The sequence below is a fragment of the Pelodiscus sinensis genome, chromosome 8 (genome assembly GCF_049634645.1).
Source record: "Pelodiscus sinensis isolate JC-2024 chromosome 8, ASM4963464v1, whole genome shotgun sequence".
NCBI classification, from domain to species: Eukaryota; Metazoa; Chordata; order Testudines; family Trionychidae; genus Pelodiscus; species Pelodiscus sinensis.
In genome coordinates this window covers 36,084,460-36,110,845 of record NC_134718.1, presented here as the reverse complement: position 1 = coordinate 36,110,845, position 26,386 = coordinate 36,084,460, and the positions used below count along the sequence as shown (strand labels likewise).

The following is a 26,386-nucleotide window of genomic DNA, read 5'->3' as shown; positions in this document are numbered from 1 at the left end:
CTTATTACAACTCAAATGTTCTCTCCAAGTCCTACATTCTGTTGCATACATTTAAGACAGACATTAACACTCAACAGCTGGCTCACTAAGTAGAAGGGTTGAACAATAAAGAGACTAGTTTTATCTTTTCCTTTTTTTTTTTTTGAGCATTAGCAGGCACCACCATTGGTTCTGATGGATGCATAAAGCCATATAGCAAACATGGAAAAGGAATCCAAAGCATTCTTTAAAAATCACTGCCATTGTTCCAGTGACTTCAGAAGTGGACATTTCAGAATAGTTTAATTTCTCTCTCAAAACAGCATGGGAAACACAACTGGATTCTTTCCTTAACTGTCTCAGAGTTATTCAGAACATTCATAATATTGTTACAGGGGGAAAGGGGGCTACAATGGATTTCAAACACCATTTGTGTCTATTTTAAGCACAGCTCGTACTCTAAAGCCAAGATTTTGAAAACTGGCTAGTTAGCAATTTTGGGTGCTCAATGCTCTGAAAATTGTACTATATGAAGATGATTCAAGGTGAGAAATCATCAGTTGAAGCAATCAAAATATACCCTTTAGAAATCTTGGCCAAGATTTTTAGAAAATGCCTGAGAGTCTGATCTCAGATAAACTTTTCAAGTGCCTAAGAAATGTAAGGTCCGTTTTCAAAGTCAGTGAAATGTGATTCCTAGGCCACTCAGGCATTTTGATATTTTTGCCTCTCATCAGACTTCCTTTGTGCTTACCACAATTTTAAAAGAAAATACTCATAGTTCTATTATATTATATTATATTTCAAAGTTGTTATTTCTGAAAGCTGACCTATAGAGTGCAACTCAAATAGTTACAAAACTGGAGTATAAAATGAACAGCGAGCATAATGACATCTATTCCAGTTGCAGACTGACTGCTTTTTGTATTGTCAATTAAAAGACTGGTTTATGTTGCTTAGGGGAAAGAAATCAGTGATAAATGAAGAAGAATTTTGAACTACTGTACTATGCATACCCAGCATATTCTCTCATTTATTTTGATGATAAAAAAAATTAGTCCAAGCAATAACTCAAAGATACTGGACATTTAGAATGCCACATTTAACTCTTTAATAGCAGAACAAATTGGAAGGTTATTTATTTGTAAATTTGATCTGCCAACATGGAACAAGATAACAGATTGGCAAATATCTGTAGATTAGCAAACACAAAAACACAGTGGTACAAAACATATATGTTGCTATTGAATATGTGGTAAAGATTGACCAGAATTTTTCCTCCATGAAAACTCAGTTATTCAATACATTATTTGGGTATTATCAACTGAGCAGGTATACTTACTCTGTGATAAATCGTAAACAATTGTGGTATGAGCACTCTTTTTAATACCAAACACATAATCACACAGAATATTTTTTAGAAGACAGTGTACACTCACCGTTTCGGCTTTCTTCATCAATAGGAACTATTGTGGCTGGAGGACCTGCCCTGGCCAACTTGCAGTCTATAAATACAAAAACAGAAGTTATCTCTGACTCCAAAGTATGTTCCATATATTTCCAAGATAATTGTTAGCTAATCACCGATATAAAGGGCCCAAATGAACTTTATTCAAAGCCTGAAGTAAATGGGAATTTTCATGAGATACTACAGAATTAGAACCTAAGGATCTCTCCCATCATGAAAATGAAAATGTCACAATCTGCTCTTATTATGACTTCTTGTATACGCTGTAACTGTTATGACACTTTTACTTTCAATATCGTGCATACACACACCAAGCTTTTGCCAAGTCACAACACAATACAATTCCTTGCTACACTGTAGACCTATATTCATGTTTCTCTAAATATACCCTTAAGGACCACTGTAGAGCAGCAATCCTTCAGGACAAAAAATATAATGGTAATTTAACTCAAAGAATATGTAGAAATGATTAAAATTGTACTTATAGTTTCACAACAGAAACAAATATGATTGGAATTTAGTTGCAATAAAATGAACTGATTAAAGAGAATGTTCTAAAGAGAATAAACATGAAAAACAGACAAGCAATGTTCAGGAAGTTACATTTTGCCATCTTACCCTCATATTGCCAGTCTGGAGTCAAAAGTTTAGAGTCATCAATGGGAGCAGAGCAGAATAATGAAAGAAAATAAGTAAGATTTTGTTGTTTAAAGATAGATTTTAAGACATACAAAGCAGTAAACTCAAAGCTACTATATACAAATTTGTAGTTTATTAAATTAATAGATAAACGCACAAATAGTAAATTTGATGCATGTTAGAACCTGCTAAGCTCTATAGACTGAACAGGACAAAGATCTTGTTTACTCCTTTAAATTACACATGGATGAAATGCTTTTAGTTTACAATACTAAGCACTTTTCACCTTCTAAGAGTCTCAAAATACCAGTGAAATAGGTAGATGAGTAGGTAAATCTTACCATTCCCATTTCATAAATTTGTAAAGATCTTTAGGCATTAACTTTGCAAAACTCTGAAAGATCTAAGTGACCTGATGGGCGTGACTATACGGTGAGTCAATGGGCAGAAAACTGATTTGTAAATCTAAACCACTCTCCTCTGCCACACACTCAGTGGTCATGTAGAGGTTTCTGCCATGCACTAGAAGTTCTGTAGAGTGAAGTAGGCTGGTGCATTGTAGGTTCACATCTCAGCTTGCCGCATATACACATGCCTTTTAATCCCATTTTCAAAAGTAATCCACTCTTCCAGAAGCGTAAGACACTTTGAAAATCATTGGGACATAAGTGCCTATATACATAAGTTACTTTTGAAAATGGGACTTATGTAAGTCACCAAGGCCTTGCAAAAAGAGGGAGCAAGGACCAACTTCTGCTATTGAAAGAGACAATCTTTCAAGCTCCACAGAGGTCTTGATTAGGAAAGCTCAAAATCTTATCTCTTTTACTAACAGAAATTGGACAATCAAATATAACCACAACCACCTTGTTTCTCATATATCTTGTGACCAACATGGCTACCACAATACATTTAAAAATCTGTGCCCAAGTCTCAGAAATTACTTAAGGCTGCATCTACATATAGGAAAATTAGGATCTGTACTCCTCCACTAGTGATAGAAGAGGTGGAGTCCAGAGCCTACATTGAATTCAGGTGTTCCTAACTACTAGGTGATCTAATTCTAGTTTTAGTCAGTGACAGAAGACACAATGATATAAATGTTTTTTTTTTCCAATTTTCAGTAGAGATTTTTCTTTTGCTATCCCCAATGCAAGTACACACTGATTCATTACAGATTCTCACAGACTCAGACTTTAAGGTCAGGAGAGAAGCACAATGATCATCTAGCTTGACTTCCTACACATAGCATGCTGTGAACCTCATGCAACCACTCCTGAAATAGATCAACTGACTGAAGTCCACAAATCATAGTTTGAGGATGTCAAATTACAGAGAATTAACCATTTACTCTCCATGCATCATGTTGTAGGTGGTGGTAGAAAATCCCTAGTGTTTCTACCAATACGCCCCAAGAGGGAAAACTTCATCCCAACCCCAAATATTCCAATCAGTTAACCCTGAGAATGTTGCCAAGATCCACCATGCTGATACTACTGAGAATTATTTCTCAGGTAACTTATTTCTCAGAGCCCACCCCATCTAGTGCCCCACCTCCACCCATTGGGAATTTTTGCTATTGGCAGCTGTTGATGGGCTAAGTGCCAAAATAGGCATTCCCACCATACCAGACCCTCTGAAAAATGTATCAAGCTCAAGTCTGGTCCCACTGGAAGTCTAGTTTAGAATTTCACTCTTCTGATGATTAGAAACCCTTTCCTAATTTCAAGGATAAACTCACTTTTGGCCATTTTATATCTATTTTTTCTTGTGTCTATGTTGGCACTTAAATAACTTTTACCACCTCCTTATAACCTTCTTATCCCTCAGATGTATTTGTAAAGAGCAATCAAATATCTCTTCAGCCTTCTTTTAGTTAGGCTAAACTAACCAGGCTCCTCTCATGAGACAGATCTTACATTCCTCAGATCATTCTATTAACCCTTCTCTGAACTGTTCTAGTCTGAATTCATTTCAAACATGGAAGACCAGAATTGCACACACTATTCCAATTGAGGTTCCACCAGTACCTTGTAGAATGGTACTAACATTTCCCAGTCTCTAACAGAAATACTTCTTCTGTTGCACCCTCGGATAGCCCTTTGCATGGCCACATCACATTGATAGTCATCCTGTGATCTGTCAATACTCTCAGGTTTTTCTCCCGCTTTGTGTTCCAAATGATAAGTCCCTCTGGGTATGTCTACACTACAAAGTAGCTAGTGTAGTCTACACTACACTAGCACTCCGCTAGTTCGAATTTGAATCGAACTAGCGGAGCGCTTAGTTCGAACAAGGTAAACCTCATTTTACGAGGATTAAGCCTAGTTCGAACTAGCTAGTTCGAATTAAGGGGTGTGTAGCCCCTTAATTCGAACTAGTGGGAGGCTAGCCCTCCCCAGCTTTCCCTGGTGGCCACTCTGGCCAACACCAGGGAAACTCTATTGCCCCCCTCCCGGCCCCGGAGCCCTTAAAGGGGCACGGGCTGGCTACGGTGCCCGTGCCAGGTGCAAGCCTGCCAGCACCCAGCCAGCAGACCCTGCACCTGGCACGGCTCGAGCCACCCACCCGATGTCCCCCAGCCCACCCCCTCTTCCCGAGACCAGGCTGGCGGCTCCCGGGAGCTTGCCCTGGACCGCAAGAGGCAGGCACCTGCCTGGGCTAGTGCGGACATCGTGGACCTTGTCCATGATCTCCGCACTAGGCACAGGAAAGTGGCCGTCTAGGGCAGGAGAGCTGCCAGCCTGGCCACCCAGGAGCAGGTGTGCATGAAAATCAAGGGGGTCCACTGAGACCGCCGACCCTGAGCCCTGAGCTTACAATGGCCGTCCTGGGTCAGACCAAATGTCCATCTAGCCCAGTAGCCTGTCTGCCGACAGTGGCCAACCCTAGGGACCGTGGAGGGGATGGACCGAAGACAGTGACCAAGCCATTTGTCTCGTGCCATCCCTCTCCAGCCTTCCACAAACTTTGGGCAGGGACACCACTCCTACCCCCTGGCTAAGACTACTCCATGGACCCAACCTCCATGACTTGATCTCACTTCCCTTTAAACTCTGTTCTAGCTGTAGCCTTCACAGCCTCCTGCAGCAAGGAGTTCCACAGGTTAACTATTTGCTTTGGGAAGAACAACAACTTTCTCTTACTAGTTTCAAGCCTGCTACCCATTCCTTTCCTTTGGTGTCCTCTAGTCCTTCTTTATGGGAACTCAGGAAGAACTTTTCTGAATGCACCCTCTCCACCCAACCCCTGCTTTTAGAGACCTCTATTCTGTCCCCGCTCCATCTCCTCTTTTCTAAGCTGAACAGTCCCAGTCTCTGTAGCCTCTCTTCATCTGGGACCTATTCCCAACCCCTGATCATGTTAGTTGCCCTCCCCTCTCCCAGCCTTTCTCTTCCCCTCTCCCACCTCCTTTTCCCAGTCTCCCCCAGTTTTGTTCAATAAAGACAGAGTCAATGTTGGAAGAAACGTTATCTTTATTTTGTACATCAATAAGAAGGGGGGCTAGGGAAGGATAAGTGGAAGGAGGTGAGGGAGGAATGGGGTACGAGCCCCCGATGGGGAGGACTGGGCTGGCTCTGCGGGCTTCTGGGGGTGGAAGCTCTCCTGCAGCCCCCCAGTTGCCCCCTCTCCCCAGATGGCAGCCTGCGGCAAGTGCAGCCGGGCTGATGGCCGAGTGGTGTGATGTGCCCAGTGTGGGTACTCCGGGCACTCCAAGCCAGAACTTCTTTGCAAGCGGGGCACCCCTTAGAACTGTGTGTCCGGGGTGGGGGTCGGGACCCTTTAAGCGCAGCCCTCAGCTAGCCTGAGACAGCATCTCCATGCTCTAAGTCCTCCTCTTATGCCCTGCCGGCACTGCTTCCAGCCATCCTTAAGCCCTGTTCAGAGTCCACTCAATGTGGACTTGCTAGTTCGAATTAGCAAATCGCTAATTCGAACTAGTTTTTAGTTCTAGACACGTTAGTTAGAATTAGCTTAGTTCGAATTAACTAATTCGAACTAAGTTAGTTCGAACTAGCGCTGTAGTGTAGACGTACCCTATGTTATAGCAAAACTTTTTGTTTTTAGTCCCTAAATGCATGCCCTTGCACTTTCCAGTATTAAGTTATATCCCATTTACAAGGTCATCCAGATCTTCTTGTATGATATTTTGATCTTCTTCCGTATTGCCTGTACCTTCCACATTGTTAGCACACACAATTTTTGTGCCAAGACCAGTAATAAAAATGTTAAATAAGATTGGACCTAAGATCATTCCCTAAAGATTTCTACTTGTAACCTCCCTCCAGACTGACCATTCACCTTTCAGCATGAAACAGTCTCCCCTTTAGCCAAGTCCTTCCCCACCTTTCAATTCTTGTATTAATTCCTACGGTGCCATGTGGAACTGCATCAAATGCCTTATTAAAATCCAGGTAGATTAGATCTACTGCATTTTCTTTGTGTAAAAAAAATCAGTTATCTTTTCAAAATAAGGAACTGGGCTTGCAATTTCATGCGCTAGTTTCTTTAATATTCTTGGGTTGATATTATCCAGTCTCCGCCTTTTAATCCCATTAAGCTGTTTGAGTTTGATTTCCACCTTAGATGTGGTAATTTCTACCTCCATATACTTTCATTGCCTTTAGCCACCTTGCTAATACCCTCAAACTCCTTATTAGTCCCATTAAAAACAGAGGTAAAGTATTTGTTTAGATATTGGGCCCTACCTATATAATCCTTAATAGTCACCTAAGTCTCAGTTCTTAGTGGTCCTACATTTTTCCTTGTTTTCTCTTTATTTATATGTCTATAGAACTCTTTACTATTGAGTTTAATTCCCTTTACAAGATCCAACTCTGCTTGGCTTTTGTCAGTTCTCACTTTATCCCTAAATATTTTGACAATAAAAAGGGAGCTTTCTTTGGTCCTCCCTCCAAAATAACTGTTCAACCTCATTTAATGAGGAATAAGGGTTATTTCGGAAGAAGGGTGTTCTCCTGAAATAACTGCATGTACACCGCATTTTGTATTTCAAAATAGCGCCATAACGTGATTATGCAAATGAAGCATGGATATTTAAATCCTGGCTTCAATTGCAATTTTGAATGCCTTCATTTGCATCCTTCTCTCGAAAGAGGGTTCAAGTGTAGACATACCCTCATTTGAGATGCTTGTTAACCATTCCCTATACTTTTTCCCATTCCTGCGAATGTGAGGTTCAGACAGCTTCTGCAACTTTGAGTGAAAGTAATTCTGAGCTTCCTCTACATTCAGATCTTTTATTTATTCAGTGCAGTCCACTTCCCTAACTAATACACTTAAATGGTAAGAATAGCTCTTTTGAAAAAAAAAGGACTCTTGCTGCAGATCTATTTTTGTTTATCTTTCCATTTAGTTGAAACTGAATTAGCCCATGATCACTGGAACAAAGGTTGTTCTCTATAACCAGTTCATCTATGAGGTCTTCACCAATACCAATCTAAAATGGCAACCTCTTCTTGTTGCTTCAGCAACCATTTGGAGAAGAAATTTGATAAAATCCAGGCACTACTATGATCAGTAGCACTTGTCCTCAGATCTATATATAGAAAGTTAAAGTCTCCCATAATCACATAATTCCCGGAAGTGTTTACTTCATTATGAATATTAAAGAGGTCTCTATTCAGATTGGATTCTGATGGTTTGCAGCAGACCCCAAGCACTCTATTAGGGGAACCTCTAGTAGCTTTCTTCCCAAAGTGATTTCAGCCTTATCCCATCACTTCTAATTCCATTAGATTGTACTTCATTGCTAATAAACAATGCTACTCAAGTTCTATTTTTGTGAATGTACATAAGGCCTCTAAAGTAGCAGGGCTGTCCTTAGGCATACACAGAGTATGCAGTCGCGTAGGGCACCACACTTTCTGGGGCACCATTCTGCCAGCCCGGGATGGAAGGGAAGCATAGGTGTGCGCTCTGCAACAGAGCCAGTAGGGGCCCAGCTGGCACTTACAGCCCCACCAGAAGACCCCACCGGGCCAAGGGACTCCGGCGAGGAGGCCAGCAAGCTGACCCCGGCTGGAGAAGGGAAGCTGTCATCCTGGGCGGCAGCATCAAGAGGAGCCGGGGCTGCGCTGGCGGTGGGGTCATGCACAGCGAGCCGGAGGGGGGTGGGGTCATGCGCGGCTTGTCCTTGTGGCGCCATTTTTTAAAATGGCCAAGCTGCGCCTCGGAAGGAGATGGGTCAAGAGGTGCATGGGGGAGCAGAGCCTTGCTAGGGCAGGACCAGCCGTGTTGTGATGGGCCGGGGCTGCGAGTGCCGAGTGGCCCAGTTCTGGCTCCGGCATGTGGTCGGGAGCCTGGGCTGCAGGGACTTCTGGGGTCCAATCGCAGCAGACTCCAGCCCTGCAAACAGGAAGGCAAAAGGTAGGCGAAGGCCAGGGGGAAAATAGAGGACAGGGGTGGGAGAGGAAGATGCTTGTGCTGATGGGAGGGGGGCAGGTCAGGAGAAGAAAGGGGAAGGCACCAAAGGAGAGGTGGAGGAGAGACTAATGCCAAGGGGGGCAAGTGGAGACAATGAGGAAAAGGGCAGGAGGGGAGGTGTCAGTGGGAGGGGGGAAAGGGTGATGCTGGGAGAGCAGAGGAGAGGAGAGGGGCATTGGAGGCTAGAGGGGGGAGAGAAAGGTGCTGGGAGAAGGCTTGAAAGAAGGGGTGGGGATGGAGCAAGTCATGTGTGAGGGCACAGAGGGGCGTGAGGGGAATGGGGGCAGAGTAGTGAGGGGGTGGGCATCAGGGAAAAAGAGAGCAAAGGGGCAGTGAGGGAAGGGAGAGGCACCAGGAGGGTGTAGGGATAAGGGAAGATGCAGATGCCAGGGGATTCAAGGGGTGAAGCAGAAGGGCAGACACCTGCAGGGGAGGGACCAGCACCAGAGGAGAGAGGCAGGGCAGGTGTGTAGAGGGAGGTGTTAGGAGAGAGGATGAGGAGGGGTAGCTCACATGATCAGAGTTGGGCTACTGGAGGAGTGGGCACAGTGGGGAGAGATGGCCTGCTGGAGGGGGGCGGGTCTCAGGAGGGCTGAGGGCAGTGAGAAGGGCATGAGTCAGGACAGCAGAGAAGGATGAAGGGTTGGGAGCAGCAGGCACCAGGGGAGCTGATGGAACAAGGGGAGGAGACATGACAGCAAAGGGAAAAGGTAAAGGTTTATAAGGTATTTATTAATAACTTGGGTGTCACAGTGGCACATCCAAACAAGCCACATGAACTCAGTACTGGTGTACAAACAAACATTCATTTTGCTCATGGGAGGAAACTCTTGGAGGGAACACTTCCCCCAGCCTCTCTGCCCCTGAGTTAATGTCACACACATTGGGTTAATGCAAATTGCAGGATAGTTGTACGAGGAGGGTTTGGTGGGGGCCAATCTAATCCCTATTGGTAGGAAGATGGTAGGAAAAGTCCTTGGGGGGGGGGGGAGTGTCACATGACACCTTTTACTTTTGGTCATGTGTCCATCTTGCACCAAGAGTGTTGCCTCCAGAGGCCTGGCTAATGGGGGTCTGGGGTGTGGCTAATAGGGGTCAAAGTACATTTAAAAAAATTATTTGGTGCACACCCTAATGAAATGTGCTGTGCACCACTATGACAGGAAGCAGTGGAGCATGTAACAGCAGGGCTGGGTCCTAGAGAGCGCCGAATGCACTGCCTGCAGCATAGTCTGAGGGAGGGGATTGGCTACTAGGGTCTCTAGGAAAGAGAGGAAGTAGGGGGTGGAAGAGCAAGGCAGGCATAGGGGCACCAGTTTAATAATCTCGCATAAGGCACCATAAATCCTAAGGACGGCCCTGTAAAGTAGGTTTAAAATTCAGGTGGTATATATCTAATTCTGTGATCAGGCCAAAGCACTAGAGCACACATTCAGTTAGCTTGAGACGTTTCTTTACTAACATCTTTGTAGTTCTACAGATGACTATCATTAAGACCAAACTTTTAAGATCAAAAAATGAGGGAGAGCAGCAGTGTAGGGAAGAAGAAAGCACTATGTTTATTAATTCTAAATACATTTGCAATGGGTTATAAATATTGACAAAATGAACATAACTGAATCAATACTGATGACTAATTATTAGCTATAACACTTTTGGTAATTAAAGTCTAAATTATTTAAAACCAATCCAACACAACCTTGCTTTGTAAATTAAAAAAAAAAATAGGGGTCTCTCTCCACCTGCATCTCAGTGATATTGCTTGTACTTTTTATTCAAGTCTGCATGCATTTTACACCTTTGTGTTTTGCAGTTCAAGGCTTTTATTACATTTACCATAGGAAATCTAAATGGATGTTTATTGAACAATCTCTTGAATTTTATGCTGTTGATTTTTCCATCCTTCAGGTTGATTGGCAGACATGGACGGAATAATATCAGCACAAGATATATTGTATGGTCCAAAATGTTCCTTAGTGAATTAGATTTTACATGTCAGTGAGCACTGAGAAACTAACTCTCATATTAAAAAGGGTCTAAGAGGGGAAAATCGACCCATCTGAAATGCACAGCTGTTATCCCATCACATTTTCCTCCATTAGGAATACATCTGTGGGGAAACAATTAGGTACTGCATATCTACTAGAGATGTAGAATCTTTCTGTTCTGATTTTTTTCCTTACAGCATGCTGTTATAAAAATGCCACTAATGTAACTAACCATCGCTAGAAGTTGACTGTCAACCTTGACAATAGGTTTACAGCTAGGCTAATGAAATGAACATAAACAAAAACAAAACCTCAACACTTGTTTAGTACTAGGATGGTCAATCCAAGTTGGAATTAGGCTGAAATCACTTTCACTACAGGCTTGTGTCTTCTCATTGTCGAGTGGTAACCAGCTCATTAAATTATGACCCAGTGGTTAAGCAGTCATTTATCATCAATAGGTGAATACAATAAGCAAGCTAATCAACTAATACATTCAAAGTAAGGTCATTTACACTTTTAAGAATTATACTTTCAAGGGAATAAGGGATCTTCTGGAAAAGGGCTTATTTCCCGCAAGATCCCATCTAGACTGGAGCTTTTCTCCAGCAAAACCCCGAGCCAGAAAAAAGCGTCAGCCATATTCATGCAAATGCCGCGGGGGATATTTAAATCCCCCGCGGAATTTGCAATTCCGAAGTGTCTCATTAGCATCCCTTTTCCAGAAAGGGGTGCCAATGTAGGCACAGCCTTACATTATTTTAAAATTAAACCATTTCCTATTTTTCCTTTTAATTCATGATCATATATTTCACCTAATGTTATACCTCACCTTCAATGACATGTAAATTTTTGTTTTTCCCCCGGATATTCTTTAGTAATTTGTATGAGTAAGGAATACAAACCATATTACATAATTGTGGTGCAGTTTGTTTAAAGACAGCCAAGGAATTTGCAAATTATACTGTAAATGAAAGTTTTTAAAAATGAACTTATAATTATTATATTGAAAGTTAGAAGAAAACAGTATTATATTAAGGATATATTTAGAGACTTGAAGAAAAGTTATTATAAATAGAAAAAGTTGCTTAAAAAATTTCAGTAGTCTAATTTTGATACATTTCTATTAAGACTAGCCAGAATCCATTTTTAAGGATGGTGAGAAAGAGGGTGAATAGAATGAGTAATGCAAGTTCAGACTAATCTTGTGTTACACAGGAAGTGTTTGCTGAGGAAACTCCTACCTTTATTGGGCGGGGAAGGACTTCCTTAATATATTTAATTTCACCCATGACAGACCCAGTGAAAGTTCTGATTAAATCCTGAGACTTTTCAATGTCTTCCCACATTAAAAAAAAAGGAGTAATGATATGGCTTTGTTTAATATAACATTCAATCAGCATACATTATACAAATTACTATATAGTTCCTATATTCTGCAAATTGCCAAACAAACAGCCAGAAGAACACAATGTTTATAACTAAAATGTTTCATAAAATGAATGTGTTGTAATATGCCGGCCCTTTTATTTTTTATTCATTTATTACAAAAGGAAGAGCTTCATTTAAAAAGAGATGCAATGGTGAAATTTTTTTAGACAACAACAATAGTGGAGCGGTAGCCATGTCTAACTTCAGTACTTAAGAGTCTTTTAAAAAATATTTCAGGGCAAAATATGCATCTAAAGTATGGTTGCCAAGTTCTATCTTCTAGCATGACATTTATGATGTCACTACTACAATTTGGTATCTGGAAAAGAAACCTGTGTCTCAGTTTCTGTTTTTAATAAAATCATTCCCTTTTAAATGTTGCTTTGACAGATTCTGTTTTGTTGTTGAAAAAACTGCCAGAAAGCTGTAAGATTTGCTTAGACAATAAAAATGTTTTTAATAAAAATGGAAGAATTGCTAAAATGGGACAATTTCTTTTCACCAGGTATTTTCTTTAGAGAGAGAGAAAGAGACCTTTGTCTCCTTAAATAGCAGAAAGCACAAATACAGCATTAGATCATTTCACATAGGGAGCCCATTCAAGTTTCCTGTTGATTTTAGACATATTCACTTTGATGAAAACTCACAAAGGAATGAGGATTCTGGTGTCATCTACCTGTTTTACATACTGGATGTCTACCCTCTAAGAAAAAACAAGTCGACCTTGAAATTTCTACACATAATGGAGTAGTTATGAAAAATCAAGTAATATAATCCTCAACGAACGCATTAAGGGATAACAGAAAATTAACTACATAAATGAAAGAACAAATATGAGAGCCTGCCGGGGGTGGGGAAGAAGAAGAGGGGAACCTAGTAGCACTCTCTCCAACAAGTGACATCTGCCACTCACACACCTCCCCCAACAATCTTCCACTCCAGTGGACAGGGACAGATGTTCTTTCTCTGTGGGACACCACGGCTGTGTCTACACTGGCACCTTTTTCTGTAAAAGGGATGCTAATGAGACAATTCGGAATTGCAAATTCCGCGGGGGATTTAAATATCCCCTGCGGCATTTGCATGAACATGGCTGCCGCTTTTTTCCGGCTCGGGGTTTTGCCAGAGAAAAGCTCCAGTCTAGACGTGATCTTGTGGAAAATAAGCCCTTTTCCAGAAGATCCCTTATTCCTTCTTTCAAGTGTAGACACAGCCCACCAGTCAGGACCCAGTGTGTGCAGGACACAAAAGGAAGCTGAGCCACACTGTCCCCCACCCCATCCGCAGGCCCCTGGTCTAGCCAGCTTGCCATGGGAAGTCTGTGCCCATGCAGGTAAGTGCCCGCTGTCTAGGCAACATATGGCCTTACTCGAAGCACTTCGCCATCGTCTGAACCAAGACCTTCATTTTTGTCTCAGAGATTAGGGCTTTATACACAGTGTCTCCTAGGAGGACTGCTCTTGTAACTTTTCTTCACAGCTGAGTCAGCTGCAAGCTTGCTACATCCCCCACCTCATCTACCCAACTCTATGGGATTCATAGGCGGAAGAGAACCCACAAGGACCTGAGGCACGAGCAGATGGCCTGCCTGCAGTCCCTCATTCGGGGCTCGAAGAGGAGTGCCAGGAGCAGGCTGCTGACCAGCAGCAGAAGGTAGCCACCTGGGACCAGCTGGCACACCAGCACAAGGCATGTGTTCCTCCCAGTCCCTTCAGGGGCTGCCACGGCCTAAGAACATGTGGCAGTGGGATCTCTCGGGCAGCCAAAACCTCCTGAATAACCTGAGGCAGGCGCCAGTCCCAGCCTCATCCCTGAGTCCCTCTCCTCTCCCCTTTTCCTCCTCCCCCATTCCAGATTCTTTACCAGTCCCTCCCCTGTTGTAGATCCCCGCAATAAACAGTTTTTTTCCAACAAAGAAGGCTTTTCTATTTGCTCATCAGACAAGGAGGGGAAGGTGGGAAGGGAGGGCAGAGGAAGGGGGCAGTATGGGAGGAAAGGCACACAGAGGCAGTGCAGGGGCCCCTTGTGGAGAGCCATGGGGGAGAGTCTCATGATGGCCTTGGATGAAACTCTCCTTCAAGGCCTCCCTAATGAGCACAGCCCCTTGATGTGCTCACCAAATGGCACTGGTATCCAGCTTCTCATATTCCCTGGCCAGATGTTCATCCTCTGCCCCCTACCCTGACAAAAAGTCTCCTCCTTGCTCTCACAATGGTTGTGGAGCACACAGTAGGCCACCACCACAAAAAGGATGTCGTGCTTACTGATTTCCAGGTGGGTGAAGAGACTCCAGAGTCTCTCCATTAAAGAGCTGAATACATACTCCACCACTATGTGGCATCTGCTCAGCCTGGCATTGAAGTGCGGGTGGGTCCAGGCTGCCAGTGTAGGGCTTCATCAGCCAGGGGAACAAGAGGTAGGCTGTATTGTACAGGATGCAAAAAGGCACGTCCACTTCTCTAACTGATGGTGCAGTCAGGGAAACAAGTGCCAACCTGCATCTTTCATAACAGGCAGGAATTCTGGAAAAGGTATGCATTATGCACCTTCCCGGTCCTGGGAAGAGGCGGAGGGCTGGGTGGCAGTGGGTGGCTGGCTCATGCCGTGCCAGATGCAGTGTCTGCTGACTAGGTGCTGGCAGGCTTGCACCTGGCACGGGCACCGTAGCCAGACCATGCCCCTTTAAGGGCTCCGGGGCCAGGATGGGGGCAGAAGAGTTTCCCTGGCTTGGCCCAAAGTGGCCACCAGGGCAAGCTGGGAAGGGCTAGCCTCCCACTAGTTTGAATTAAGTGGCTACACTGCCCTTAATTTGAACTACTTAATTCGAACTAGGCATTAGTCCTCGTAGAATGAGGTTTACCTAATTCGAAATAAGCGCTCTGCTAGTTCGAATTAAGTTCGAACTAGTGGTTTGTATGTGTAGCGCCTATGAAAGTTAATTCGAACTAACGGCTGTTAGTTCAAATTATCTTTCTAGTGTAGACATACCCTCAGAGAGAAGCCTCAGAAAGCAAACATTGCAGCTTGGCTAACCAAGCAGCCACTGGATGTCTCCGCCCTCCTGATGTCCTCTCCAGAGTGCTTCTGGGAGCTCTAAGTCCAAGGCAGGCTCCAATTAGTGTGGATGCACTATTCTGAAATAATTCAAAGTAATTTTGATGCTCCCCCATATTGGGGATATGCTATTTCAATTTTGTTATTTAAGAAGTTATTTTGGTTTTATTTAGTGTACACATGCCCTTAGAGTGGAGGAAACCAACACATGAGGCCCTTGTGAAAACCAGAAGCTCTCAGTGAAGTTTGATAGAAGGATGATGATCAGAAATTGATATTAGGAATGTCCCCTTGATTCTCTGTCAGACCAATTTGGTTTATAGGGAAGGAAATATGGTGAGTAGATTGACAACATTCTTTTGTGTGATGCAATGGTAGCTGAGTACTATGTGTCCCTCATGGATGAAGCTATCCTGTTTCAGGTGCTCTGGGAAACTTTGAATATCTTCCAGAATCACTACTGCAGGTAGTGGAGTTGGAGATTCATAAAGAAACCTAGGAAAGACAACCATGATACGCTGTTAAGTTGCTGAGGACTATGAATCTCTTCATTGCTTAGAAGGTTAGTGCTGAAATTCTCCATCACATCAGCACTGAGAGATGGGTACTGAAGATAAGCTTATGAAGTGCTTCAGTACTAAGTGCTGCAGGGCAAAGTGCGTGGTGGGGATGAGTAAGTACTGCTAAAACCCTGGAGATACTCCTCAGAATGTACCAGGATTGTTTGGTGACCAGTGAGTGTCCAGGTGTCAGCATCATCCAATCTGGGCCTCAACTTTTCTCCAGGCTCAGAAACATGAGCTAGAAGAGATGCATGATAGCATGTTAGGATATGCCTGTGCACAGAGCGAGGTGCTCTTTCCCCTTCCTTGGATCCAGAGCCTGGATGGGAGAGGCTCTACTTGACTCCATAACTGAAGTGTGTGGCTTTGGTAAGAAAAAAGTGAGCCCTAGAGCATGAGGCAGAAATGGGCTGTTCTCTCCTGCCACTGGTGCCGCACAAGCGCGCGCACACACACACACACACACACCCCTACTTGCGACTACAGGCTTTGAAAAAGTTTCTGCTCCAGCATTCTACCATCCTGCAACAGCAGCACAACTCAAATGCAACATTTTGGCTTATTGGGATGTAAATCTCAAAAGTATCCCAAAAGACGAGCTGCACACTAGCTATGGTAAACAGAAACTCCTAGTTACTTCTTTGAAGCCTCTGCCTGTAGCTAAGAAAACACTACTGTATTTTCCGGCATATAAGATGACTTTTTATGCTAAAAAGCATCCCCCAAAAATCGGGGGTCGTCTTATACGCCGGGTATATCGAATGGGGCTTTTCTCGCCCCGGAGGACACAGACTGCAGGACCTTGTGGTCCCGCCGCCCCTGTACTCCGGGGCGAGAAAAGCTGCTCCGTGTCTCCCTGGTCTGCAGACCAGGAAGACGCGAAGCAAAGCCGCGGAGGGGCTCCGGCAGCGGGGTAACCCAGGCGCGCCTGGTGCCTCTGGTCTGCTGGGGACCGTCTCCAGCAGACCAGAGGCACCGGGAGCAAAGCCGAAGCGGCGGCGGGGTGCCGCGCTTCTGAGGCTTTGCTCTGGCAAAGCCTCAGAGGCGCGGGACCCCGCCACGGCTTCGGCTTTGCTCCCGGTGCCCCTGGTCTGCTGGGGACCATCTCCAGCAGACCAGAGACACCGGGAGCAAAGCTGGGGAGGCGAAGGGGGGCTGGGGCGCTGCCGGTTGGCCTCTTAAGGGGGGGTAGTCTTATACGGCGAGTATAAGACGAAAACCTATCTTTTAACTAGAAAATTAGGGGGTCGTCTTATATGCCCAGTCACCTTATACGCCGGAAAATACGGTATCTCTTGCAAAAAACTCCCCCCCCCTTCCTGGGGAATATTTTAACAGTACTACTGGCAATCTATAAGAATGAGTTAAACAAAACTACAGGTTGGACCTCCCTGATCCGGCATACTCGCGACATGAGTGGTCCTGAACCAGGGAATTTGCAGAACCAAGGGAAATCAAGACTCCCCTCTAGGTGTCAGCTCTGCTCTCCGTGCCAGCCCTGGCCACTGGGCTCTGCTCCTGGCCATGGCCAGGGCTGTACTCCTCATTGCACTGACCCCATTTACACCAGCCTGGCTGAGGCTGTGTTCCCCACCACCAGCCTGGACCAGGCTGCACTCCGGACCCTGACCAGCCTTGCCAGACCAGAGAGTCCCAGATTTCAGAGGTTCAACCTGTAGCAATAAAAGTAATGTATATCAAATGAATAGTCCAATTCAAGAGCTGTTCACCAAAGGACAAGAGGATTTTGACTGAGATCCTTCTCTTGATATTTAGAAAAAATTCCAGCAATTTAAAATTTGAGCCAGTCCCATTAAATCTGTGGTATATTTTCCACAATGCACACATTTAAAGAATTGATTTTAAAATTATTTACTGTTGCAACTCAGACAAAACAATAATAATATAAAAATCTTTTGTAAATAAAACAAGCTGAAGAGATCTTTGTGCCTATGTGCTAAAATCTTTCTGAAAGGCTTGTTTATTCTTATTTACTCCAATATTTCATGTAAGTGATCATATAACTGTAGAGCATAGAGAATAAAGAACAATTAAATAAAGGATCTGTTTGTTGGAAGACAAATAAAATATATTTCATAGAGGCTTCATGAAAGAGTTACATAGCTTAGATCCATTTTAGTTTGGTTTGCTAATTTTCATGATTTTAATTTCTAATGACTCCTAACGAGATGGCTCAGAGAACATTCTCAACTGTTGCTCTAGCGAAGATATTCAACAATGTCAAATATTAGAAGCTGAAACATGCACACAACTATTTGACAGAGTATATTCTGCAAACAGCTGCTTAATAAGTATGTTTTCATTCTGCTCTTGCCAATTCAAATTCACTTTCCATCCAGAGTTAGTTATGTTGCTCAGAGATGCCATTTAGAAAAGGCCTCAATTTTAATGTCAAAGATACAGTTAAAAAAATCAAGTAAGACGAGGAAAATATTCTCCACTTTAGTTAAGATGCAGCTTTAGTTGTGGGATTTCTTACCCAAAATAACGGGTAAAAATAGGCCAGGACACAGAATAAGTTACTGTAAGGAACACATATAAGAGAGTAAGCTCTTAGGAATCAAGCTTGGTGGCAGGTTACATGAATGCTGTTCACACGTGAGTCATAACTTGGACTGTCCATTGTCATCAATGATGTGGAAAGAGTTGCCCCCACGTGGTAATCCAATGAATATAAATATTCTGGTTGAAATATTGGATACATTCTATTATACAGAAACTTCTATGCGTATGGCCTTTTACATTTTTGATGGTATGTATGTGTCTCTGGGTGGTGTTTTTTTTTTTTGTCAGCTTGTGTGATATATAATCTCAATGACAAGACAGTTAGGCTAAGCAGATGTTTAACTGATGGAGTTATTAATAAAAATATAATAAAATACACAATACTTTTGTAATGTATACAACATGCATTTTCCCTCCCCCCCCCCTTAAACATCTTGAAAAGAGGGGAAGACACAGACAGGTTGGTGACTCCTTTTTCATGCATTTCATATTTTAATGTAATACTTGCAATTCCCTATTATGTAAAGTTATACAAAATAATCAAAGTTTTCAGCTGTTGCAAGGACTATGCATGATTGCCTAAAAAAACGAATACAAGATAATTATTTTTAAAACCAGCTATTCTTTCCAAATCTTCCCATCCACTTTCTTGTCCTTCCCATGTTTGGCTTCCTCGACCATGGGATGCTATTCCAGGAAGGACTGCTAAGCAGGGATGGTGTTCACCTTTCAAGGAGGGGGAAGACCCTATTTGGACACAGAATGGCTAACCTAGTGAGGAGGGCTTTAAACTAGGTTTGACATGGACAGGTGAGCAAAGCCCATAGGTAAGTGGAGAACATGGAGACCTGGGAGATGGGTCGGAAATGGGAGGGAGCGTGGGCTACAATGGCAGAGAGAAAGGAGGGTCAGGGCAAAACTGGGAGGCAAGGTCAAATCAGGATCTTAGATGTCAATATACAAATGCGAGGAGTATGGGAAATAAGCAGGAAGAACTGGAAGTGCTAATAAATAAGTACAAGTATGACATTGTTGGCATCACAGAAACTTGGTGGGATAATACACATGATTGGAATGTTTGTACATAAGGGTACAGCTTGCTCAGGAAGGATAGACAAGGAAAAAAGGGAGGAGGTATTGCCTTATACATTAAAAATGAACACACTTTGAGTGAGGTTGAGATGGACATAGGAGACGGAAGTGTTGAGAGTCTCTGGGTTAGGCTAAAAGGGATAAAAACCAAAGGTGATATCACGCTAGGAGTCTACTACAGGCCACCTACCCAGGTGGTAGACGTGGATGAGGCTTTTTTTAAACAACTAACAAAATCATCCAAAGCCCAAGATTTGGTGGTTATGGGGGACTTCAACTATCCAGATACATGTTGGGAAAATAACACTGCAGGGCACAGACTATTCTTGGAGACAACTTTTTATGTCAGAAGATTGAAAAAGCTACTGGGGGGGAAGCTTTCTAGATTTGATCCTAACAAATAGGTAGGAACTGGTTGAGAATTTGAAAGTGGAAGGCAGTTTGGGTGAAAGTGATCATGAAATCATAGAGTTCACAATTCTAAGGAGGTTAGAAGGGAGAACAGCAAAATAGGGACAATGGATTTCAGGAAGGTGGATTTTGGCAAGCTCAGAGAGCTGATAGGTAAGGTCCCATGGGAATAGAGACTGAGGGGAAAAACAACTGAGGAGAGTAGGCAGTTTTTCAAAGGGACATTGTTAAGGGCCAAAAGCAAGCTATTCCGATGTGTCGGAAAGATAGAAAATATGGCAAAAGACCACATTGGCTTAACCACAAGATCTTGCATGATCTAAAAATAAAAAAGGAGTCATATAAAAAAATGGAAAGTAGGACAAATTACAAAGGATGAATATAGGCAAACAGCATAAGGAATGCAGGGGCAAGATTAGAAAGACAAAGGCACAGAATGAGCTCAAACTAGCTATGGGAATAAAGGGAAAAAATAAGACTTTTTATAAATACATTAGAAGCAAGAGGAAGACCAAGGAGAGGGAAGGCCCATGGGTCAGTGAGGAGGGAGAAACAGTAACAGGAAACTTGGAAATGGCAGAGATGCTCAATGACTTCTTTGTTTCGGTCTTCACCGAGAAGTCTGTAGGAATACCTAACATAGTGGATGCTAGTGGGAAGGGGATAGTTTTAGAAGGTAAATAAAAAAAGAAGTAAAAAAATCACCTATAAAAGTTAGATACCTGCAAGTCACCAGGCCCTGATGAAATGCATCCTAGAATACTCAAGGAGCTGATAGAGGAGGTATCTGAGCCTCTAGCTGTCATCTTCGGAAAATCATGGGAGACAGGAGAGATTCCAGAGGACTGGAAAAGGGCAAATACAGTGCCCATCTATAAAAAGGGAAATAAGAACAACCCAGGAAACTACAGACCAGTTAGTTTAACTTCTGTGCCAGGGAAGATAATGGAGCAAATAATTAAGGAAATCATCTGTAAACACTTGGAAGGTGGCAAGGTGATAGGGAACAGCCAGCATGGATTTGTAAAGAACAAATCATGTCAAACCAATCTGATAGCTTTCTTTAATAGGATAACGAGTCTTGTGGATAAGGGAGAAGTGGTAGATGTGGTATACTTAGACTTTAGTAAGGCATTTGATATGGTCTCACATGATATTCTTATCAATAAACTAGGTAAATACAACCTAGATGGGGCTACTAAAGGTGGGTGCATAATTGGCTGGATAACCACTCTCAGAGAGTAGTTATTAATGGTTCACAATCATGCTGGAAAGGTATAACAAGTGGGGTTCCGCAGGGGTCTGTTTTGGGACCGGCTCTATTTAATATCTTCATCAACGATTTAGATATTGGCATAGAAAGTACGCTTATTAAGTTTGCAGATGATACCAAGCTGGGAGGGGTTGTGACTAATCTGAAGGATAGGGTCATAATTCAAAATGACCTGGGCAAATTGGAGAAATGGTCTGAGGTAAATAGGATGACAAATGCAAGTGCTCCATTTAGGAAGGAACAATCAGTTTCATACATACAGAATGGGAAGCGACTGTCTGGGAAGGAGTACGGCAGAAAGGGATCTAGGGGTCATAGTGGACCACAAGCTGAATATGAGTCAGCAGTGTGATGCTGTTGCAAAAAAAATCAAACATGATTCTGGGATGCATTAACAGGTGTGTTGTGAGCAAGACACAAGAAGTCATTCTTCTGCTCTACTCTGCACTGGTTAGGCCTCAATTGGAGTACTGTGTTCAGTTCTGGGCACTACATTTTAAGAAAGATGTGGAGAAATTGGAGAGGGTCCAGAGAAGAGCAACAAGAATGGTTAAAGGTCTGGATAACATGAAGGAAGGCTGAAGGAATTGGGTTTGTTTAGTTTAGAAAAGAGAAGATTGAGGGGAGACATGATAGCAGTTTTCAGAGATCTAAAAGTGTGTCATAAGGAGGAGGGAGAAAACTTGTTTATCTTGGCCTCTGGGGATAGAACATGAAGCAATTGGCTTAAATTGCAGCAAGGGAGGTTTAGGTTGGACATTAGGAAAAAGTTCCTAACTGTCAGGGTAGTCAAACACTGGAATAAATTGCCCAGGGAAGTTGTGGAATCTCCATCTGTGGAGATATTTAAGAGTAGGTTAGATAAATGTCTATCAGGGATGGTCTAGACAGTATTTGGTCCTGCCATGAGGGCAGGGGACTGGACTTGATGACCTCTCAAGGTCCCTTCCAGTCCTAGTATTCTATTCTATGATTCTATGTTATTTACAAAAAAATTCCCAATGTCAAACACTATCGCGTTTGAATTAGTTGGGTAAAGTGTGCAAATCTACACACTAATAATTAAATTATAGCTGTAAACAATTCAGTCAAAGCTGCTAAATCTAATGCAATATTTACAAAGCGAAGACGAGAAAATCAGAAAACTCATAGAAATATAAGCCAGGCCATCATCACTGTAAGAACATAACCTTAAAGACCAGCTCTCCAAAAAGTTTATAATTAGATATTAAAAATATGAGTATCATCAAGAAAAGCAACACTTTGGTCAGCACAAAAATAAATATGAGTCCTAAAACTAAAATGAAAAGTCAATTAAAAAAACCAATAGTACTACAAATCAGAGACTCTGTGCCTATGCTGTGAGAGATCCTCCTGAAAGGTGGACTTCTCCACAGAAAGCAAGGCTCTCAAGGCTTGAGTCTCTTTAAACACAAAAAGATTTTTGAGCTAATACAAATAAATCATACAGACCTACTGTTCCTGATGTCAGGATTGAAAAAAGTCTTAAGATGAAAAAATGTTAAGAGCATCCCTACTGAGACCAAAACATGATTTGCTGGAAAATTGTCAGAACCATACTATGGACATTATTCTGGTAAGAAAAGGACTGCAAAGAAAACCATCAATAATCAACTATTTAAATGACTGAGGCAATTAAAAACCAAGGATGAAACTGAAAGTGCTAACTAGTAGTCTTGTTCTAAGAGAAGACTGATATAAAAATATCCCATTACGATGACCCATTATATGAAGAATTCCATTAGCAATCAGAGTGGAGAGGAGTCAGGTGTGTCTTAGTTCTTAAAGGCATTGTTGCCCCCAAAACAAAGGCTGTCAAAGATTTTTTGTTTTGCTTTGAAGCATTTCATTCAGATTTTAAAATCATTCATTCACTATGCTAGGGTGAGCAATTTTTGGTGATGGACCAGTGAAATGCAACATTATTTGTTCATTATCCCCACCATCTCTGAGGGGACTCAGCCCTCATCACATCTTTGAGTCCTTTAAATGTACACTAACTCTGAAGTGCTTGCTCTTCTAGCTATTCAGCTCAGCTACCATCATCTTCAACTCCTTATGTCATATTGCTCCTGGGCTTCATAGCAGTAACCTAGGAAGTCCAGTCTCTCTCTAACTTGTGGAGTGTAAGCAACAGGAAAACTGTTTAGGCTGGTTGGATTCCCCACAAATGTCCGCAGAAAATGTTGGGTCCTGGTCCTTAGGAAGCTTGCTGACAGATGGTTGCTGACAAATGACAGTCCTCAGCCTCTCTGACTGGGCTTAACATCGTATCCCAACTGTTTCTGGTCGACAATTTATCCAGAGCTGGGGAAGTAACTACTTTACCCCTTAACCTCATAATGACTATAGCAGGATGGTAGCTGAGTAGATGTTTGTGCCTAATCTCATATATTTGTAGAATAGTTTTGGAAGGCTCATTTATTTTTATTTTGTTATAACACCACTCCATTTTCAGTGACATAAGGACCGCAACAGTGCTAATCAGAAAATTGTTGTGCATATTTAAACTACAGTGATCTTTGTTGTAATGATGAAGTTATAAAGATTACATTATATATTAATTAGTATGAATGTGCCCCATGGAAAATCAGTGATGTAAAAGTGATTTTGACATATATATCACAGAGAGAATTCTTGTAATTTTCTCCTAAGGTTACATTCAAAGGGCAAAATCTTTGCCTAGCCAAGTAAAAAATAAGATATTAAAGAGCTGGCCATGTTTTTTTCATCATGAAAAGAATGATTCTCTCTCAACAGGCAAATTACCAGTAACACTCTCTTTTTATTGAGTGCAATTAGTATTCACAGGCTCTCCTAATCCCATCTCAAAAAGTAAACATCTTTTAAGGAAATTTAAATTCAGCTCAAAATGACTACCGAGGCTTCAAATTCTGCAACGTAAAATATATATAAAGTAATATATTTAAATCATAGAAATTAAAACATAAAAAAGTAAAAATAGACACTGTTGAAGCTGTACTTGAGTGTCATCTTATAAAGGTTTCATCTTTTAGACTAATGACTTTGTCCTCTCCAGCAGGAAGTTTGATACACAGAGCCAGAATGAGTAAAATCTTCCAAGCTCAGTTTGTAATTGAATAATTTAAGCACCTCTGAACCTGCAAATTGATAACTGATATCATACCCCAGACATAAAGACACATGGAGAAATTTTAATCTGAAATTCAAAGTTTTTTTCAAATTTGAGTAATGGTCTGAGGTAAACAGGATGACAACAAATGCAAAGTACTCCACTTAGGGAGGAACAGTAAGTTTCACACATACAAAATGCAAAATGATAGTCTAGGAAGAAGTACTTCAGAAAAGGATTTAGGGGTCATAGTGGACCACAATCTAAATATGAGACCATATGAAAATACTGCAAAGAAAGCAAACATCATTTTAGGATATATGAACAGGAGTATAGTAAATAAAACATGAGAAGTAATTCTTCTACTCTATTCTCTGCTGATTAGGCATCAACTGGTGTATTGTGTCCAATTCTGGGTGCCACATTTCAGGAAATATGTGGACAAACTGGAGAAGGTCCAGAAAAACAAATAAACATGATTATAAAGATCTAAAAAACATGACCTATGAGGGTTTAGTAAGTTAGCGAGGTCTCCCATTGACCCAGAGGAGAAAACTCCCCTCAAAACCCCTTGGTGTGTGATGCCAGAATCACCTAGCCCCACCCACAGAAAACAGGAATCTAGGACGGGGGGGAGGGAGGGGTATAAGAAGGGAAGCTCCCAGCTCAGTTAGAGGGCAGGTGCTGAGCAGGGCAGAGGCTCTTCCCCAGTCCCAGTGGAGGGAGGCCCAGCCAAGCCGTGCCCCTCAGGATGACTGGGTCGGACATCCCGGGCCACTACCCGGCCCTTAACCCAGGCCAAGCCCACCCCAGCCACAGTTGGACCTTGATCCCCGGAAATACCTGCAGAGGCCACTGCCTGGACCCACAGAGTGACCCAGACACTCTGGACCAATGCAAGGCCCAGCAGAGCAGGCCGGACTGCTGGGACCCTTACCTGCCCCGGACCCTGAGTCTATAGACACACTGCCGGCACCTTCATCCACAACTGACACCACAGAGCTGCACCTGAGCCAGGTAGGCCCCCCCAAGGGGATGGGGAAGTGTCCCAGGAACAGCCATTCCCAGGGTGGCTGAGGACATGGAGGTCAGCTGGGCAGTGTGTTACGGCTCAGAGCCCTGCTGACCCAGAGACCCAGATGATGTGTTACAGCTTGGACCCCCCTGATCCAGTGGCTGCAGTGCCACCACTACTAGGGCCCAGGCTTGGACACGGTGGAGTAGGAAGGGCCTGCATCCCCCCGGCCATCCCCATCTTTGGGTGGCAGATTCCCCCTGTGGGGCAAAATGCCCTGCGCTTGTGGACTCTCCGCTTGCAAGAAGACCTGACTCCTGACTCATCCTGTGAACAATCTTGCACCATTGGACTTTCAGATTGCTTGACTATTTGTTTGCTGCTTTGCCCTGACTCAGGACCTGGGTTCATGAACTATTGTGTACCAGGGCAGGTCACTAGAACTACTAATAGGCCAGCAGTTAGGCCCTTGAGGCTCCGGACTCCGGGTTTACCATGAGTCAGCGTGGCCTCCTGCTGACTCAAACTGCTACAGAGGGGAAGTATGATAGAATTGGGTTTGTTTAGTTTGGAGAAGAGAAGACTGGGAAGGGATATAACAACAGGTTTCAAGAACATAAACTGCAGCATCAGAGGTTTAGAATGGGCTTTAGGAATAACTTCCTAACTGTCAGGTGGTTAACCAGTGGATTAAATTGCCTCCAAAGGTTGTGGAATCTCCATCATTAGAGTATTTTTAGATCAGATTAGACATACAGCAGTCAGGGATTGACTAAATGGTGCCTGGTCCTGCTATGAGTGCAGGGGACTGGACTTGATGACCACGTGGGGTTCCCTTTAGTTCTATGATTCTAGGAGGTCCTGCCCCTTCTCCTCAATACGTAACTGCCTGCCCCACCAATTTCTCTTCCCCACTTCATTAGATCTCCTCTCCTCCTCCCCTTGTCCAGGCCAGAATGTGGCTGCTGCTCTGCCTGGTGCCATGAAGTGGGCAGCTGCAGTGCTCCCCCAGCTCTTCCTCCTATTCCTACCGGTGCATGGCTTTCTGGGGCAAGGGCCACTGGTCAGACTGGACAAGAATGAGGGACCCAGATGACATTGCCATCTCTACCAACACTCACTGAATCCCAGCCACCATGTGGGGTTAATTGACGATGGACTTTAGCAACAGCTCCAGTCTGTCTCAACTAACTTTTTTACAAAAGGTTCATTACCACCAGTTTTGATACCATCTAAAAGATTATCAAACCTCAGGTAGAGGGCAGTTTCCCCACAGGAAAAGGAATGTTGTTATAATGAAAGACTTCATATTTAGCATTTCAAATAGTTTTTCTTTTCTTAAATAAAAGGTTACAAATGATGTTTTATTGTATGTTTGACCTGGT

At 42.9% G+C, this 26,386-nt stretch overlaps 1 protein-coding gene across 17 annotated transcripts in view; it reads right to left on the bottom strand.

The window, feature by feature from the left end:
- PCDH15 (protocadherin related 15) overlaps positions 1–26,386 on the bottom strand; it is a 1,467,631-nt gene that overhangs the window by 630,641 nt on the left and 810,604 nt on the right. For all 17 annotated transcript variants that reach the window (XM_075935032.1, XM_075935037.1, XM_075935036.1 and 14 more), the window contains one exon: positions 1,419–1,484. In XM_075935032.1, the coding sequence (XP_075791147.1) occupies positions 1,419–1,484 (66 nt within the window). The remainder of the gene's footprint in view (positions 1–1,418; positions 1,485–26,386) is intronic.